The following is a 17,732-nucleotide window of genomic DNA, read 5'->3' as shown; positions in this document are numbered from 1 at the left end:
CTGGAGAGAATCGTGAACTGGAAAATATACTGCAACAGCAACAGAAAAATATATAGTGCAACAAAATTTCTGTTTAGCTGAACTAGGGTTGTGATTGTGCAGGCAGCTCAAAAAATGAAACAGCCTGTTAGTGTCAGAATGAAGTGAAACGACATTCCCTCTCATTTCCATTTCTCCTTCCTCTTCCTCCTTTCTCCTGTTCCCAGCCACACACTCCCTTGCTCTGGCTCATGCTTGTGCTTGAGAGAGCCTTTTATTGCTAGTACAGCTCACTGACCAGCAGAAAAGCATTCATGTTTTTTGGTGGATTTGATTTCTCCTGGGGTAATGAGTTAAGCTTTCTCTCAGAAGAGCTTGGCAACTCCTGGGAGTGGCTGAGGGCAGGAGAAACAGACTGTAGGTGGAAGCAGACCTTCCTACGTGCTGGAGCACTGCTCAGCTACTCTACTGAATGCTCTGGCTTCTTAGGTGAAGAGAAGCTCTAGGGCAATCAGCACATTTCATTATCTGCATGATGAACAAGATTTGACAACGGGCAAAGAATTGTAACGAAGAAGGAAAGACCGAAAATTGATGCTAGAGAAGTTCATACTCTAAACAAGGCAAAGGGAGGTAATTACGGTAATTGGCTTATGAAAGCTTTCCGAGCTTGTTTTGGGATTTCTCTGTCGCTGCTATACTTTACATCGTGGTTTCTTCAGGGGAGCCTCTCCAGGTTAAAAGCTCTGCTTCTGCTGCCTGCCCGTGAAGGCTCAGGCAGGTGCTGGGCTGCAGGACAGGCGATGTGATCACTCCGGCTCTGGTGTGGCACAGCTCACCCACACACGGCACACACGCAGAACAAGGCAGGCACGAGTGGAGAGGGCTTTGTTACAGCAGGGAAAAAATATAGGAAAATTAGCAGAAAATCGTACTTTTTCTTCATGAAGACGACACCCATCAATTAAAGGCACACGAATGAGTCTAAGCCCGACAAAAGCAAAGAAATCTCAGGGGGAAGTTCAGAGGGGATCTCATCGCTCTCCAGCTCCCTGAGCGGAGGTGATGCTGAGGCGGGGGCCGGTCTCTTCTGCGGTGCCTGCAGTGAGGGGACCAGAGCAAACGGCCTTAGACTGAGACAGCGAAGACTCAGACCAGATATTAAAAATTTTTTTCACTGTAAGAGTGGTCAGGAATAGGTAAGGTGGAGGTGTTAAGTAAGAGGCGTCTGGGTCTGGCGCTGGGCGATGTGGTTCAGTGGTTACAGCGGTAGTGCCAGGTAGGCGGATGCACTGGATGATGCTGAAGATCTCTTCCAGCCTTAATAATTGCAGGAGAAAAGCGGGCAGAGCGGAGCGAGGCGCCCCGGACCAAACCCAAACCCAAACCCAAACCCAAACCGGGCCCCGGCCCCGGCCCCGGCCCCTTCCCGCCGGAGCATGCGCAGCCCGCGCCAGTTCCGCCGCCGCCCCCGCTCCCTCACAGCGGCGCTGCCGGGATCCAGGGGAGCTGCTGCCGCCCCTCTCCGTGCTGCGGCCCCGACGGACGGCAACCAACAGCCCCCCGGGCCGGCGGTAAGCGAGGGGCCGGCGGGCGGGGTTCCTCCCCGCGGCCCTTTGTGCGGGGGGCTGCGGGCCGGGCATGGCGGAGCGGGGAGGGGGCTGAGGCGGCCCCGCTGTGCCTCTTGCTAGGGCGGTGTCGGTGCCCGCTCCGGCCGCGGAGCCGTGCCGTGCTCCTGCGGGGCCGGCGCCGCCCGCAGCCGGCCGGGGGAAGGAAGGCTCAGCCGGGGGAAGGAAGGCTCAGCCGGGGGAAGGAAGGCTCAGCCGGGGGAAGGCTCAGCCGGGCTCGGGGCGCTGCCGGCCCAGCGGCTCCTCCGCCCGCGGGCAGGACAGCAGAGCCGGGGTAAGGCCCTGTGTGTCTGCCTCTGCCCGGCCCGAGGGTGTGGGAGCGTCTGCTGGCCCCTCGGGGGGCTCCGCAGCCGCTGCCCGGGAGGCTCGGGCGTTTGTGTTAAGGTCTCTTGAGACGGGCTGAAAGGTGCTGCAGTGGTGGAGTGATCGATAGGACGGGCCTTTTCAGGCAGGCGAGCCCGGCTTCAGGTCTGAAATGGAGGCAGCAGGTTTCCGAGCTGAGCGCATAATGAGGCAATTGCTCCCAGGCTAATGAGATATGTATCAGAAGGGAAATACTGAGTTATAGTGGAGAACGTGCCTTACGAAACCGTTCCTCGCTTCGTGATGTCTCGGCCTGACCTTCGGGAGGTGTTGTCCTCGATCTGCTTCAAACATGAATTTTGGGGCTCGTAAGCTTCTCATTTCTGGAAATGGGATCCAGTGTTCCAGTCTAGGTGCCAACCTTGTGGCCTGCTGTACTTTTTCCGCGGGCTACAGGAGGAAGACATATGCGGTTTTTTGTTTTGGTTTATTTTTCCCCTCCCACAGTTTTGGCTGCTGGTGCTTTCAAAGACAGCAGTCCCCACAGGCTAGCTAGGTTGGGGTTTAGCAGGACCATCCTGTGCTGTGTTCATGCTTTCCGACCTGAAGAATGCGTCGGGAAGCGCGTCTCCTCCCAGCCAAGCCACCGAAAGCAGTTCGGGATCACTCCCACCTTCGAGACTTCCTGCTGGCAGGCTCAGGCTGTCACGAGTGACGCCTTTCATACTTCCCTGATCGGTGGCCCGGTACTTCCCTTTGGCAAACAGGATCTCCTTAGTGGGAGTGCTGGCAGGGGCGGTCAGACTTTCCAGCCAAGTGTATGCGAGGGGGCGAGGTCTTTACTGCCAGGTTTTGAGGGTCGCCAGGTGAGTTACAGCTCCTGCCCCATGCCCTTCTTTTGTTTTCACTTCTACGTCCCTAAACACTTGGTCTCCTCAAAGTACGTGGAAGTACGGAAATGATTGGGGTAGGTGATTCTGATGTTGGTGTACATTTTTAAGACAGAAGAGGAGTTGTAGTGACTCACGTTTTGTGGTATCCACTCCCTAGTGCCTAAAGCCGTTAGAGCACCAGCTGAAATTCATGTTTATCCTGTGAATAACATTGCTCGGAAGTCCTGGAGAAGTTCTTCCTGCAGTTACTGGTGGTCTGTGACAGTGGCAATTGTTACATAAAAATCCTTTTTAAAGTAAATACGATATTCTTGTGGCTCTCACATTATCTCGTGGGGGATATTTGTGTTATCATATGCAAAGTTATGAGCTCACTGAATGCAGTTACAGTGGTGACTGTTGCTCTGGCTCTTTAGCTGGAAAACCAAAACCAGGAACTGGCGATGAGGGAGCCAGCTCAGCAGATCCTTGGTGACAAACACTTGGGTTTGTTGACCCTTGGCTGGGGAGGGGAGGCTGAGGGGTTGTCAAGGGCAGGATAAACTTCTGGAGTGTTGTCTTATGTAATCTGAACTCTACTGTGTGTACAGCTTTGCTGATGCTTTTCTACAGAGAGCACTGTCCACGTCTCTATAAACTAGTGGAAATTTGCCTTTCTGACAAATGTAACCAAGTAACTGTGGGCAGAGACTGGTCTGTGGAGGAGAAATAAAGCTGGCCAGGGTGTTCCATGGAAGTTGGTAACTGGGGCAGGGGACCAGGCACTCCCTGTGCTGTGCTCTGCAGCTCTGTGGATGCCAGAGATCACCACCTGCAAAGTGCTGCTGTTGGGCCCCTCCTCACCCTGCTGTGGGGTGACTCCTTTGGGAACACACTGTCCTTGGCCTGCCCTCTTTTCCTGCTTGCTGCCAGGGGTGTGCTGACTTTGAACATGTGCCAGTGCTGGGACCAGCACCTGAATCTACCAGGGCAGCTGTAGCACAAAAGGAGATGCCAAGTCTGATGCTGTGTGTGCCTTGACTGGTGTGAGCAGTGGAATGGAACATCCAGGAACCACTTACCTGACCCAGGACTTGGACTTATGTTTGCTGTTATCCATTTTGGATGAGCAAACGCATTTCATTGTTTCAGGTCAATGCTGGATTAAAACAGAACTTCAAACTGGCCTTAAATGGGTGTGTTTAATTTATAGTTTACAGGCTTTAACTATGTTTGGTAGAGTTGCAACAATTAATCAGAAAAGTCAGTGGCAATTAATTAGTGTAATATAAAGACCATGTTTACAGTTTAGATCTCTCAAATTTAGGGCATGCTTTTTTTTGAATTTTTAATTGCAGTTTGACATGATACTGGTGCTGTTAGGCACTGCTGAACAAACATAAAAGCTGTTGATGAATTTAGTGTAATATGAAGAGATGTCTATTGTGCTACTGCAGTATCACATCTGTGTGTGTGGTGTTCATTTAGAAATGGACTTCATATCTGCACTTAAAGAAGCAATAGCTCAAGGATTTATGCAATGATCACTTTTAGTCTGAATTTTTTGCTAAGTTGCTACATTAATAAGAACCTCTCTTCCTTGGAAGAGAAAATGAATACCAAACAAAAAACTTTTAATAAAACTTCTGTATTGACTGTGTTCTCAGTACCTTCTGTGACATGCAAAACTGTATCACATTTTGTTGTTTTCTGGTTATGTCCCTCTCCATCCCTCTCACTAAAATGTTCCCATGTACTGATGTGGAATGTTTTATTGTGGGTTTCAGAAGTTCAGCTGATCTCAGTGAGATGTGAGTTAAGGAGCTCTGGAAAAAAGGGATTTCCTGAAGCCTCAGGTGACTTGTTCTAGCAGAGCTGGATGTCAGTATGGTTCCTTAGAATATCATGTGAAGTGGTTTATTTTATTTTTCGGTTTTGCGTAGGGCTTTTTTTCCCCCCTTGTTTTTTTTGCATTACTTCCTGATAAGTTGTCACAGGGCTCTCTGAACATCACGTGAGAGCCAGCCTGGAATCTCTGTGTTTTGAAACTCACCACTGACTGAATCTTCCTAGTTTATACAGGTCTCTTTCTGCAATTAATGTATTGCAAATGGACATGGGAAGCCAATTCTCTCTAGTGGCTTCTTGCTGGATCTCATGATTTAACCCCAGCCAGTAGCTGAGAGCCACAAAATTGCTTGCTAGTTCCTTCTGCCCCAGCAGGGTGGGGGGAGAGAATCAGAAGAGTAAAGTGAGAAGTCATGGGTTGATTCAATAACCCATGTTGATGTAATTAGGTAGTTTTATGTGACAGAAAAGAAAGAAAAAATATTAAAATAGTTGGAATATATAAAATGAGTGATGCATATTGCCACTGCTCACCACTTGCTGACCAATGCCCATGCCTTTGGCCAGTTTTGCCCCCAGTTTACATATTGAGCATGATGCCACTTGATATCCCTTTGGCCAGTTTGGGTGAGTGTCCTGGTGCGTCCCCTCCCAGCTCTTTGTGCCTCTCCAGCCTTCTCACTGGAAGGCCGTGAGAAACTGAAAAGCCCTTGACTTAGTATAAACACATTTTAGCAACAATGAAAACAATTAGTGTGTTATTAATATTCTCATCCTAAATCCACAAGCACTAGGAAGAACATTAGTTCTATCCCAACCAAAAGCAGGTCAGTGGAAAATTAGAAGTGTTGAAAGTGTTTAAATATTTTAGATGACAGTGGAAGCTTCCACAGTTGTATATAAAATACTGCCCCTGTTGGGAGGAAGGTGATTAGGTTTTTCCTCTTAACCCTCATAATTGCATCTTGGCCTCCCAAAGTCTCTTTTTGCTTCCTATAAAATGTTTTTCTCTATGTAGGTTTTCTCATCGAGACCTAAACTTTGACATTGCTAAGTATATTAAATAAAGCCTATTAGCCAAAGGCTGCTACTGATAACAGATTAGATGGGTAGTCTTAATGGAATTCATCTGTAGTGCCATATATCTTTACTGCTGACTGGCAGGTCACACTTATTTAGCAATTAGTCTGGTTAATTTATTAAACATAAAAATTAAGGAGTTAAACTCAGTAAATATCTGAAAGCTAATCCTGTTGTTTGTTTTCTCCCTCATTTGTTTTTTTTCCAGTCTGCCCTCTATCCAGTAACACTTCATCAAAATGTCTCTCTATCCTTCCCTAGAAGATCTGAAGGTGGACAAAGTTATTCAGGTATGGTGGACTTTAAACAAAATGAGTTCTGATGACAGTAGTGTATCTGATATTTAATCCAGGAAAGGGGAGACTTAATTGTAGTCGAGAACTTGTTTTACCATCTCACTCTGAAAGGGAAAAGACAACCTGCTTACTTTGCTCAAATATGATTAATGCTTATTTTACCACCTGGATATATTTGTTTTGCTTTATATATTAATTTGTGTTCATTTGTCTTTAATATGTTTGGGTGTTTTGAAGTATAGATACATGGTCTTAAGTAGATGAATGTAGTCAGTCTCTTCACATACTTCAGCTCTGACTTGATGACTAAACTAATAAATCATCTGCATCTCATTCCCGGTGTCCAGATCTGTGGCAGAAAGTTATTGTGGTCATTGAGCACAAAAGAAAAAAAAAGAAGTACTGGCTGTCTTAATGCCATCTGGAATCAGACTTGTTCTCTGGCTGTTTCATGGTAGTGGCCAGTTCTCACAGTATATCCAAGATTATCACCTTTCTGCCAAACGTTTTATGTTTAAGAATATTGGTAGTTTTATTGTTAGACATCATGAGGACTAAATATGTGTGAAACAAAATAATGATAAACACTTTAATGGATTAAAAACTCTATGAGAAGTTTGACATGGATGTATTTCACAAAAAGTTTCCTTACTTTCTTCAACATTTTACCTTTTCCTGAACATAATCTGCATTCCTTCCTGGTTGAAACAACAACAAGGATTTATAATGTGTTTTAAGGTGGCTGCTACTTCTGTTCTTGCTGTTTTCATTGGGAAGCAATCAAGCAAACTGCAAGAACAGCTTCTTAACTCTCCTGTGCTGTCCCAAGGTGCAATGCCTTGTCTCATCTGTGTTTGTATGTGTGGGGTGGGGTTTTTGAAGTTGTGGGTGCTATGTTGGGATTTCTCCTTGTCATGTCCGCCCACTCCATTCTTCTTATATAACCACAGTCCTTTATCTACAGTCTGGTAATGCTGAACTAAAAATTGAGTAGCCTGAAGCCAAGAATGTGCTCCTTTGGCCTTTTATCAACCAACTGCTAGAGTTTATATATTACAGTTGAAAATTGTCATAAATGTAATCAGTAAGCCATTCCATTTTCACTTTTCATAGAATCACTAAATAGTTTGGGTAAAAGTCCTCTGCAGCAAGCGTGGGCATACTCAATTCCACCACTTTGCTCAGAGCCTTGTCCAGCCTGACCTTGAATGTCTTCAAGGGTGGGTTGTCCTCTCTGGACAACCTGTTCCAGTACTTGACCACCCTCATTTTAAAAAACTTCTTTCTCATATCTGGTATAAATCTAAATCTAACCCTCTCTTAGTTTAAAATATTTACCACCCTACCACAACAGGCCCTGCTAAAAGGTTTGTCACCATCTTTCTTACAAGCCCCTTTTAGTATTGGAAGGCTGCTGTAAGGCCTCCCCAGAGCCTTCTCTTCTCCAGGCTAAACAGCCCCAGCTCTCTCAGCCTTTTCTTAGCAGAGGCGTTCCATCTTCAGATTGCTTCTGTGATTATTTCCTCAGGACCTGCTCCAGAAGGTTCATGTATTTGCTGTGCTGGGGATCCTAGAGCTGGACACAGCACTCCAGGTGGGGTCTCACAAGGGCTGAGGCAGAATCCCTTGCCTGGACCTGCTGGTATCAAAGGCTAAATTATCTCCTTCTCCCAAAAAATGCATTATAAAAATGCTGTCTCTTTAAATAAGTCTGAGAGCATTCTTAGGAGAAAAGGGGGCAGAGTGCTGAAAGATGTCTGTATCTGTAATGAGTGAGTAAGATTCAAATGACTGCTGGCTAAAACAAACAGATTTGTTACATTAAATATTATTCTAACCTACTCTTTTTGTCCATCATTTGAGTTGGAGCCTGTGCTTCTAAATACATGTGATATTGCTAAATAATGACTCATTCTTGCTGTGAAACTTTTTTTAAAGACAACTTCCTGGAGTGTACAGGACTGAGAAGTTTTCTATTTTTAAGTGTTTCCTTAACATAATGAAGTAATTTGACTGTCATGTTGTGTTAGAAAATTTATGTGTTCTGTTCAGCATAATGTTTCACTATGCATTGAGTACTTCCTCCCCCAGTCCCCCCCACTTTTGACATTCAACCTCAGGAAAGTTACTGGGATAGCTATTTCCATCATGCTTAAGAGGCCTCTCTAAGGCTGTATTTTTCACTGGTCATGAACACACAAGGCCAAAAAATAGAGCTGATGTATTGAGAAGGAAGGAAACTGACTCACAAATATAAGAGAACTTAAAATAAGCCAGTCAGAAATACAGAAATAAAGCTTAATGTGTTCATTGTAGTGGCAAGTGCTGTAGAAAAATCATCTAGGAAGGTCTGCTTCTTTCAGAAGATATTACAGAACTTGACACCTGAAAAGAACTATGGATCTCACTAATAATGTCTGTAAATGGTGTGAAGAAGTAAAACTGCTGCTATCCAGCTGAAAAAAGTAATTGCAAAATACTCTGCCAAAGATTGTGCCATAAAACTTAGTTACAAGCTTTGTTGGACAAAGGTAATGTTTCCTTTGGCTTTTTAACTTGCCTGATGATGTAAACTGAACAGGTTGACAGGAAAGCCTTTCTGCATTATCACTGTAGCTTGGTCTCTGAGGAACATGTGAGTTGATCTGCCAAAGTAGTTTTGATACTCTTACAGCATGTTGTATTGAAGCTGTTTATTTCACATAAAAAGCTTGTCTTCATTACTTCAAGATGAATAGTAATTAGCATGTATAAGAAAGAAGAAAATACTGAGTCTCCTGCCTGCATAATTAAGATTTATTTTTTCTTATACAAGATAACATATGTGAGTTTCTTTGCTTTTAGGCTCAGACTGCCTTTTCTTCAAATCCAGCTAATCCAGCAATCTTGTCTGAAGCTTCTGCTCCAATTCCTAGTGATGGAGGTAAGCTCATGTACAGCATAGTATCCTACTGTTGTGGAAAGCAGTTATGAAGTCCTAAAGTTAACAGTACAGTCAAAAATAGCTATGAATATGTTACTTTATTTACAAAGGGAAATAAGTGTTACCCTGTTTACATTTCCATTTTGGAAATGCCAACACCCACCTTGGTATGGTGCTATAGGAGTCAAAAAAACAGTGTTTGCTTATAAAAGGAAGTTGTGGCAGGCAGTCACCCTTCTCTTTTTGCAACCTTTTTCAAGTGAGCCTAGCATGACAAGATTTGACATTGGTACCTTTGAGCTCTGTTAGCTCTTACCTCAGACACTTAATTGTCCTTATTTATCACATATGTATTTGTAAGCTTTTAGAGGAGAGCATGAGGCAGAGTCTTTGCACTACACAGGAGTTTGCTTTGGGACAAAGACAAATCTCTGTCAACAAGACAAGTACCCAGGAAGCTGGCACTTAATCTTGTTGTGCAATCAACATTAAGCTTCCAGCAGATTTTGGAATCAAATATGTGGTGGGAAATCTATCAGATCTAAAGCTGAATGATTTGTGCTTGTACTTTCTCCTTCTTTTTTTCCCATGCACATGTACATCCATAAAGGTGCACAGGTATGTTTGAGATTAGAGCTCTGCTTTAGTAAATTACTCTTGGTCTAAAAGGCCTAAAACCTTTAACCAGCAGGACCAGCAACAGTGCTGGAATGGTGGTCAGGAACTCTGGCTGATCAGTTATTAAAGGTTGGTGGATGGAACTTTGTCTCTGGTTCTCGACTGGGTGCTTCTGTGTCTACAGTGACTTTAAGGCAGGAGTTTGCATAGCTCACCGGAATTGTCTCTGGTAGATCCTTTCTGGATTAGGTATTTATCTGGCCTAACCTCACGGACTAGATCTGAGTTTGCTTCAGCAGTCTTGGCAGCATTTTTACTGCTGTCCATAGTTCTAGTTATCCTGCATGTATTTGGCCAGCAGGAGCCAAAACATAATTTTGACATCAGTTTGTACATGAATTGCTCTGAAATTCTGTGGCTGAAGAGTGATTAATCATTCAATATATCCCAAATAAAAGAAGGCCTTGCATCATCTATAGGATATGCCATACCCACTGGAAAAGCATCTGTCCTGACAGAAACAGGAGACTACACCATCAGGATTTTCTGTGTTCTACCATGTGTTCCATTACTTGGAGCACTCTCTGTTTTAAATGAGAATGTAATTCAGCCAGCAAAGTGCATCCTGTGTTGTGATCTTTATTAAAGAACAAAACAGAAGAATTGGGTAGCTGCAGAAATCTTGTGCTGTGTTATGTATAATCCCAGGGGCTTGAAAAAGCAAGCAAAAATAGAAAACTTGTTCATCAAAAGCTTGTTGATCAGTATTGATGTCGCTATAAGCTAGTAGGTTAGTCCAGAAATATGATCAGACAGCTCTCATGCAAAGCAGCCTATTAAAGAGCAAAATAATCTCTTGTTTGTACTGGCATTCACCTTGCACTGACCTTTGCTCCTTCCCAGAAAAGTTACTTTCCATTACTGGTCAGACATGGATTCTTTTAGTAGCTGTTTTTATACATTTGTAGCCATAAATGAACACTAGAAACCTAAGCTTTGTGTACTGGGGAGTCTGGTTGCTTCTGAAGCCCTCCTTTCCACTGCCTCCCTCTCCAAGTAGCCTTTTCTGTTCCCACTCATTTAGTGAGAATGTCAGGGGGACTTTTAAGAGCTCTCGTAACTGGCACTTGTTAAATGCACCAGTTAATGATCTGTGGAATGTCAAGAGCAATATCAAGTTTATTTTCAGAGTTGTTCAGCTCAAGGTCTGACAAGTCTGTCACTTCAGCTTCCTTTCCTCCCACCCCTAGCACCTTTCTCTGCTTGGGTATAGAGGGGTATTTAAAAGGCTTTGTGTGTTTTGGATTGTTGAGAGGCATATATAAAGCTCCTTCAGTTTGAAGCTGTGAGAAAGTGACAGCTGCTTTTTCATGAAGACTCAAAGCAGACTGTAGTGTGAACCTTAGAACCAGGAGGCTTCTGCAGAAACCTTCCCATGCCTTGGATCTGGACTATCCTTGGCAGGAATACCTCTTGTGAGTGCTGTTTTGAACTTGGTAGAAGGTCTGTGTGTGTGTTCTTCAGCACATCTCATTTGGGGTGGAGAAGAGAGTAGTTCTCCACTAATTGCCCAGAAGTTCTAGAGTTTAAGGGCATGTCCTCATGGAATGCAGCACAGTGTTGGTTTTGGAACATGTCACCATGTGTCTTATGTTGTAAAGAACTTTCAGTTTCAGTTACTCTATTCACCCTTTAAGTTCTTTATCTCAGAACTGCCAATTGTCTGGTTACTCTTCTAAACCAGGCCAGAATAACAATTCTGATTCAAGTGGGTTTTCTGTCATAATTTTCCAATTAAATAATTATAACAGCATAAGATTTATTGAGGTAATTGTGCACGTAAAAGCAGTTAACTGCTCCTTCTGTTAAACCAACAACTATATTGATTTTTGTTTTGTTTTTCTCCTGTAGGCTTGTACCCCAGATTGTATCCAGAACTTTCTCAGTATATGGGCCTGAGCCTCAATGAGGAAGAGGTGCAGAGAAACTTAGCAGTGGCAGCTGCTCAGCCGCAGGGTGTAGGTACCAGTCAAGCATATTTTAGAAAACAAAGGTGTAAAGACTAATTGTATATCTAGCATTCTAGAGAGCAGACTATTATTTGCCCTGAGTACTGTACTTGACTGAGAGGTGAATTATTAAAGTAACAGTGCCTATTTTAGTCTGTTCTTGAAACTGAGCAGTCCATTTCCAGTGTTGGGAGGGGGTGGGGGAGACCTGGTGTTGTGGCTTATTTTGTGTGTTGTTTTTTTAAAATATCACTTCATACAAACTGACTTACAGTTGTTCTTAAAAGCTGAAACTAAGTTGTCTGGCTGTTTTGTTTTAATCAGCAACTGGTAACACGACCTTCCACTAATTACATGGTAGCTCCAGTGACTGGAAATGATATTGGAATTCGCAGAGCAGAAATTAAGCAAGGCATCCGTGAAGCAATTCTGTGTAAAGATCAAGATGGCAGAATTGGACTTCGCCTTAAGTCTGTTGATAATGTAAGTGTAGAAGTTGCTTTTGCCTCTGGAGATTTTACTGCTGGACTATATTAGAAGTTAGTGTGTGGTCACAAAATAGTTTTCTGTGTAATAGTTTCTTACCTGTTAGCAGAATTTTTAAGTCCTTCATTAGACTTGTAACTAGATTTCCAGCTCTCTGGACTAGGATCTGAATTTACAGCTGTAGTTTAATGCCATGTGTTTTATAAGACCTGAAAAATACATACAATATTTTTTGTCTCAGTTTGGAGTGTGAACTTGTGCTTCCATGGCTGCTGAAATACTTTTTATCAGTTCAGGACTTCTTGCCTTTACCTTTGTGGAAGCACTGGGCAGCACTTAATGTTCAGCAGTATGCAGAAAACTGCCCACAGCTTAGAACCATCTCCTTTTTTTATTGGACATGCTTAAACTATTTAAGCCATTTAATCTGAATGTTTTAAAGAATTTGTACTTATGATAGCATATAGGGTTTTCTGTAGTTCTTCTTATGCAGAAAATGAGGTTTTCTTAGAGTAGCATGAAGTGGTGTTGGTTTTTTTAACATCCCTCGCTCCAAAAGATGTTATTTATAATTTGCTTTGATATGCTTTACTTTGTTTTTAGGGCTACTTTGACTAGAAAAAATTTTGTAATATCTGTTAGAATAGACAAGGGTAAATACTTTGCTTAAGACTTTAATGTTATGCTCATGTTTTTTTTATTTTTAATATTTAGAGATCTAGACAGATTTGCTTGGTTTTGAACTTTGTTCTGGCATTAATTATCTGTCGGACTTAAGTACATCTAGAAAGAAACTGAAATTTCAAAAGTGCCCCTTAAGAAGAGATAATTAGCAAGTCCTTCTGTCTTGTCTGTTTGGCAGATATTGTGTAGAATGGGAAACTTTAGGGGCTGCGTGTTCTGTGACTGGGCTTCCTCTTTAAGCAAGAACTTCTCCTTCTACTCCCCTCCCTTTTTTTTCCTCTTTTGTAGGGTATATTTGTCCAGTTAGTCCAGGCAAACTCTCCAGCATCCCTTGCTGGCCTGCGGTTTGGGGACCAAGTTCTGCAGATCAATGGTGAAAACTGTGCAGGATGGAGTTCCGATAAAGCACATAAAGTTCTGAAACAGGCTTCTGCAGAAAGGATTTCAATGATCATTCGGGACAGGTAAAGCCAGCTGCAGATATGGATTTGCCATTATCTATCTCTGAGTAATTCTCAGGGGTTGGGGTCTCCCCTTGCTTGAGCAGGTTTAACAAACTCTGTTTGTCCATGTACTTCAGTAGTAAAGGTCTTCAGAAATGTTCCCTGTTGTGGGGAACAATCAAAGTGGTTCCTAACTTGTAAACTTCCCGAGCATGATGAGGCATAACATTTTTCCAAGATAAACTAGTGAGTGAGAGATGGCACAAGTTAAATTTAAACTCTGAATTGAAGAGTTCTGTGCTTTTTTCAGATACAATTTTTTAAATTTAGCTTAAGTGAAAGTCAACAATAAAAGATAGTAACAAAATGTTTGCTGTATTAATTAATTTGCATTTTATGTAGCATGATAGCTTTTCTTGTGACCTCTATTGCTTACATAGGATTAATGCCAGTTTTACTAAAAGCATGCTTGATGACTCAATATGTTTTTAAAATAATGATCTTGTAGCTAATTGTATGTAGTAACAACAGGCCAGATTCAACATAAGGCCTGTAGGCTGCAAGAAGACAGATGATACTTCATGTGACTAAGTATATGCCTCAAAGCTTTTTCCATGTTCCTTCTTGCTTAAGAAGCAAGCCTGACTCAGTGGAGGGCAGCTGCTTTGATCAGGGCATTTACTTCAAACACTGAATTAAAATACTGTGGCAGTAAATTCCCTGCTCTGTCTACCACTTCTGTGCCCAACATGCTATCCCCTTCCTGTACCTGCTGCCTTTTAAAGACACAATTTAAAGGTTTATTGTCCCCAAAGCAGTAGAAATGTTGTTGGGGAAGCCTTGTACTCTCAGAATCCTGTGGTCTACCTACAGTTGTTAAAACTATCTGTGCTATTTTATTGACCTTAAAATGTTTGTAGAGAACTTAATTTTTAATGGATGTTTGATTGGGGTAGTGGATGAGTGGATACTGTATGGGATTTTTGTATTGTGGTGAAATATCTGTAGAACTGGGAAAACATGTAAGATTTATAAACAAGTATATTTTAATACAACAGTATTAACAAAATGAAGTTAAACCAAACAACTTCATTATAGAAAACATATGGGCCCCTTAGAGTACAATTATTTTATAAGCTAAAGATGCTAAAATAGCATGTGTTTTTTCTGTGGTTTAGTAGACTGAAGTCATTGCTTTGTATTTTAAATGTCTTTTTAGACCTTTTGAACGAATTATTACCATGCATAAGGACAGCACAGGGCATGTTGGTTTCATATTCAAGAATGGAAAAATAACCTCAATAGTGAAAGACAGTTCTGCTGCAAGAAATGGACTCCTGACAGAGCACAACATCTGTGAAATTAATGGCCAGAATGTAATTGGGTTGAAGGTAAAATAACTACTGTGTGGGGGCTGTGGATAGCTTTTTATGCTTGTATAGTGTGTTTTGGAGAGGGGGGAAAAGGTTGTAATATTTTGTTTAGTGTTCATAAAATAATGACTTCAGTCATGATGTGACTTGACTGGAGAGACATAGATGTTTTGGGCTTCTATGCAGTTTTGTATTGGTTGTCAGGGCAGCTTATTCTCATCCTCTCTGCCTCTACCTTGCAAGGCTGGCCTTCTGTTTTTATCTGTAGTCCAACCTTACTGGCAAAATGAAGGGTAAGCTTCCTTATTCCAACCTGCATTGAATTTTAGCAGGAATTGTGGATGACATCTGTGTCCCTTCTCTAGTCAGTTCATGCAAGATACTCCTAACCAAACATCTGTAAAATGGTGTTCCAGTTTCAGTGAATTGTCCTGAAGGTTGAGTGCTCCAAACAAGGAGTTGGGATGCAGGGGGTCTCAAAGCCACATGAAATTTGTCTAGAAAAAGCTCTTGAACTTTCTTAGTCAGCTTGAATTGTGTTGCTCAAATGACTTCTTGTTTACTAACAGGACTCGCAGGTTGCTGACATCTTGGCAACAGCTGGAAATGTAGTGACCATCACTGTCATGCCTTCCAGTATTTATGACTATATAATAAAGAGGTAGGTAATACAAAGCAGGTGTGGTGTTAATTATAATTGAGTGGACAGTGACTATAAAGTGTATTCATGATAAGATCTAATTACAAACTTTACTTGAAGACTGAAAGAGGGGTGGGGGTGCCTGAAATTTGTTTAATCTGATGTTTTGGTCAAATTGGTGTGTCTTAGTACTGTTTTTCTGTTTTTAACCTATTCTATGTTTGTGATGATCCTTTGCCTTTTCGACTCTAGAAAAAACTTTTTCTAGACTTCTTTTGACTGAGCCTGAATTTCTGAGAACTGGATACTACCAGTATTTGTTACCTTGTAACTAAAATGTTGTTTGTAGTGCAACTAATTCCTGTTGGGTTTTTTTTTTTTTTTTTTTTTTTTTCCTGTTCAACCTCCTTGGCTTGCTATCCTTTTTCTACAAAGCAGTTTTCAGTCTAACAGCCACCTTTCCTTCTCTTCCCTCTCCTTCCCTTGTTCTCTGCTTGCACACATGCCCATACCCTGAAAGATACCAACAACACAGCTCAGATGCTAATAGAGGTGTTGAGTATTGTGGGCTTCTTTTTCATCTGGGTGTGCAGTTTGGTGCAGCTGTCTGTAGCTTGTCAAAAATAGTGGAGTGAAAGTCCAGCTTCTGGTTTGTCTTAAAGGGCTGGCAATGACACAGCTATTGTGAGCAGAAGCTTGAGTGGTCTTCTGTAGTTTTCTTACAAACCTGAATGCCTTTTCCTTTTCCTTAGGATGGCAACTAGCATCATGAAGAGTCTGATGGATCACTCTATTCCTGAAGTCTAAACTTGCACCATGGATGTGTGTGTACATACATATAATGATGATTCCACTAAATTTGGGCTAATATACTCAGTGATCTCTTTCTCTGCACATGAGCCTTTCTGGAGGCTGAGAGAAGATATGCTGCATCAGGCATTTGCATCTATAATGGCTGGGAATGTCACCGTTCAACATATCTCGTGTCTTCACACACTGTAAAACTTGCAGCCTTACATGCTTGACAAATGTGAAATCTCAGTTGTGTTACAACTTCTTTTTGTAGGTCTTTTATTTAGCTTACTACTACTATAAGCCATTGCAACTAAAGGAACCAGGTATCACTTGCAAAGCTACATGTTGTTACCCAGGACAATGGTGTGCTTTGTATGTCTAAGACAAATGAGTATTTTTACTGCTTTTTGTTTGCAAGAGTAGATTTGAAATAGTGTATTAGAAGTAGGGCTAGTACTAGTTAATTTTTTGTTCTAGTAAATACTGTTTACACAAAAATGCCACCTAGCTGAATATAGCTCAAGGCATCAGTCAGTAAGGGTTAATTAAAGTAGTGTACAGATACTCGAATCTTTTTATTACTTGTTATATGAATTGTAACTAATATGCTTATCTCTCGCCTTAACCATGTTCTTCTAAGGATTCAGACATAACCAAATAAATGACCAAAACTTTACATCCTGTGTGTGTACATACTTAAGATGAGCTAAAACAGGCTTGTTTTATCAAGGTCAGTTTCAGCCAACAACTAAGATAGGAAATGCAGTGTAAAACATTTTACAAAGCTTACTCATTTTAACATTGCAATGTTATGGAACAGTAGCTCTGGGCTAGTTTAAATAAGATGTGTTTAATGGAAAAAAATTCTCACTGTTAGGGTGGTGAAGCACTGGAATGGGTTGCCCAGAGAAGCTGTGGAAGCCTCATCCCTCAAAGTTTTGAAGGTGTCCCTGCCCATGATTGGGAGTTGGGAACTAGATCACCTTTAAATCCCTTCCAACCCAAGCCCTCTTAGGATTCTTTACACCTTAAGCTTAACATAGGGAATAGCAGCCAGCTGTTCTACAAGATGTACTAACTGTAGAGTTGCAATTTCACTGTAAAACTGCCTGCAGCTTGCTGGGTGTGCTGGGTCTGGCTGGGATGAAGTTAGTTTGCTTGCAGGAGTGGATATGGGGTTGTGTTGGAGGCTTGTGACCAAAGCAGGGCTGATAACACAGCAGGATGTTTGCTGAGTTGTATGTGCACAGTGTCAAGGTCTCTCCTGCTTCTCACTCTGTTCCCTGCCCCCAGGGAGCAGAAGCACAGCAGGGACCACTGACCCAAACTGGCCAAAGGAAAATTCAACACCATTTGACATTATGCTCAGCAATAATTGGGGAGGAATCTTTCCAAGGCATCAGTCTGCTGGGGGAATAGGGGAATGATTACCTTTGCATCACTTTTTTTTTTTCCTTCCCCACTTTTTATTTTCCCTTTGCTTACTTCTCCCATCTACTTCAATCCACAAATTTTCATAGCTTTTGCCCTTTTGAGTCTTTTACCCCTCTTGCTGTGGAGCAGTGAGTGAGCAGCTCAGGAAGGGCTCAGCTGATCATTGGGATCAGCCCACCACAATGGGTTAGAGGCATGTTCAACTGAGACTTGAAGTTTAGTGATTGCCCTTTTATTATTTTCTTCCCCCTCTGCTCTGTTCCAGGTTTCAGCTATGAAATCTAGCATTACTAAACTTCAGTCTTCCTCATAGCTGGGAGC

At 42.3% G+C, this 17,732-nt stretch overlaps 1 protein-coding gene across 2 annotated transcripts; it reads left to right on the top strand.

Annotated features, from left to right (window-relative positions):
* The first annotated feature begins 840 nt into the window (after positions 1 to 840).
* SDCBP (syndecan binding protein) lies at positions 841 to 16,653 on the top strand. 2 transcript variants are annotated; one of them, XM_056486024.1, is made up of 9 exons: positions 841 to 1,553; positions 5,919 to 6,000; positions 8,851 to 8,929; positions 11,459 to 11,565; positions 11,881 to 12,039; positions 13,015 to 13,190; positions 14,389 to 14,560; positions 15,112 to 15,203; positions 15,935 to 16,653. In XM_056486024.1, the coding sequence occupies exons 2-9, from the start codon at positions 5,950 to 5,952 to the stop codon at positions 15,987 to 15,989; spliced, it is 891 nt and encodes a 296-aa protein (XP_056341999.1). In that variant the 5' UTR covers positions 841 to 1,553; positions 5,919 to 5,949; the 3' UTR covers positions 15,990 to 16,653. The 2 variants fall into 2 exon arrangements, with proteins under 2 accessions (XP_056341999.1, XP_056342000.1); XM_056486025.1 differs by lacking the exon at positions 841 to 1,553 and adding an exon at positions 2,680 to 2,776.
* Positions 16,654 to 17,732: the final 1,079 nt, after the last annotated feature.

This window comes from Oenanthe melanoleuca, chromosome 2 (assembly GCF_029582105.1).
Source record: "Oenanthe melanoleuca isolate GR-GAL-2019-014 chromosome 2, OMel1.0, whole genome shotgun sequence".
Classification (NCBI taxonomy): Eukaryota; Metazoa; Chordata; class Aves; order Passeriformes; family Muscicapidae; genus Oenanthe; species Oenanthe melanoleuca.
The sequence above is the reverse complement of the archived record's forward strand: the minus strand, read 5'-3'. Positions and strand labels throughout refer to the sequence as shown.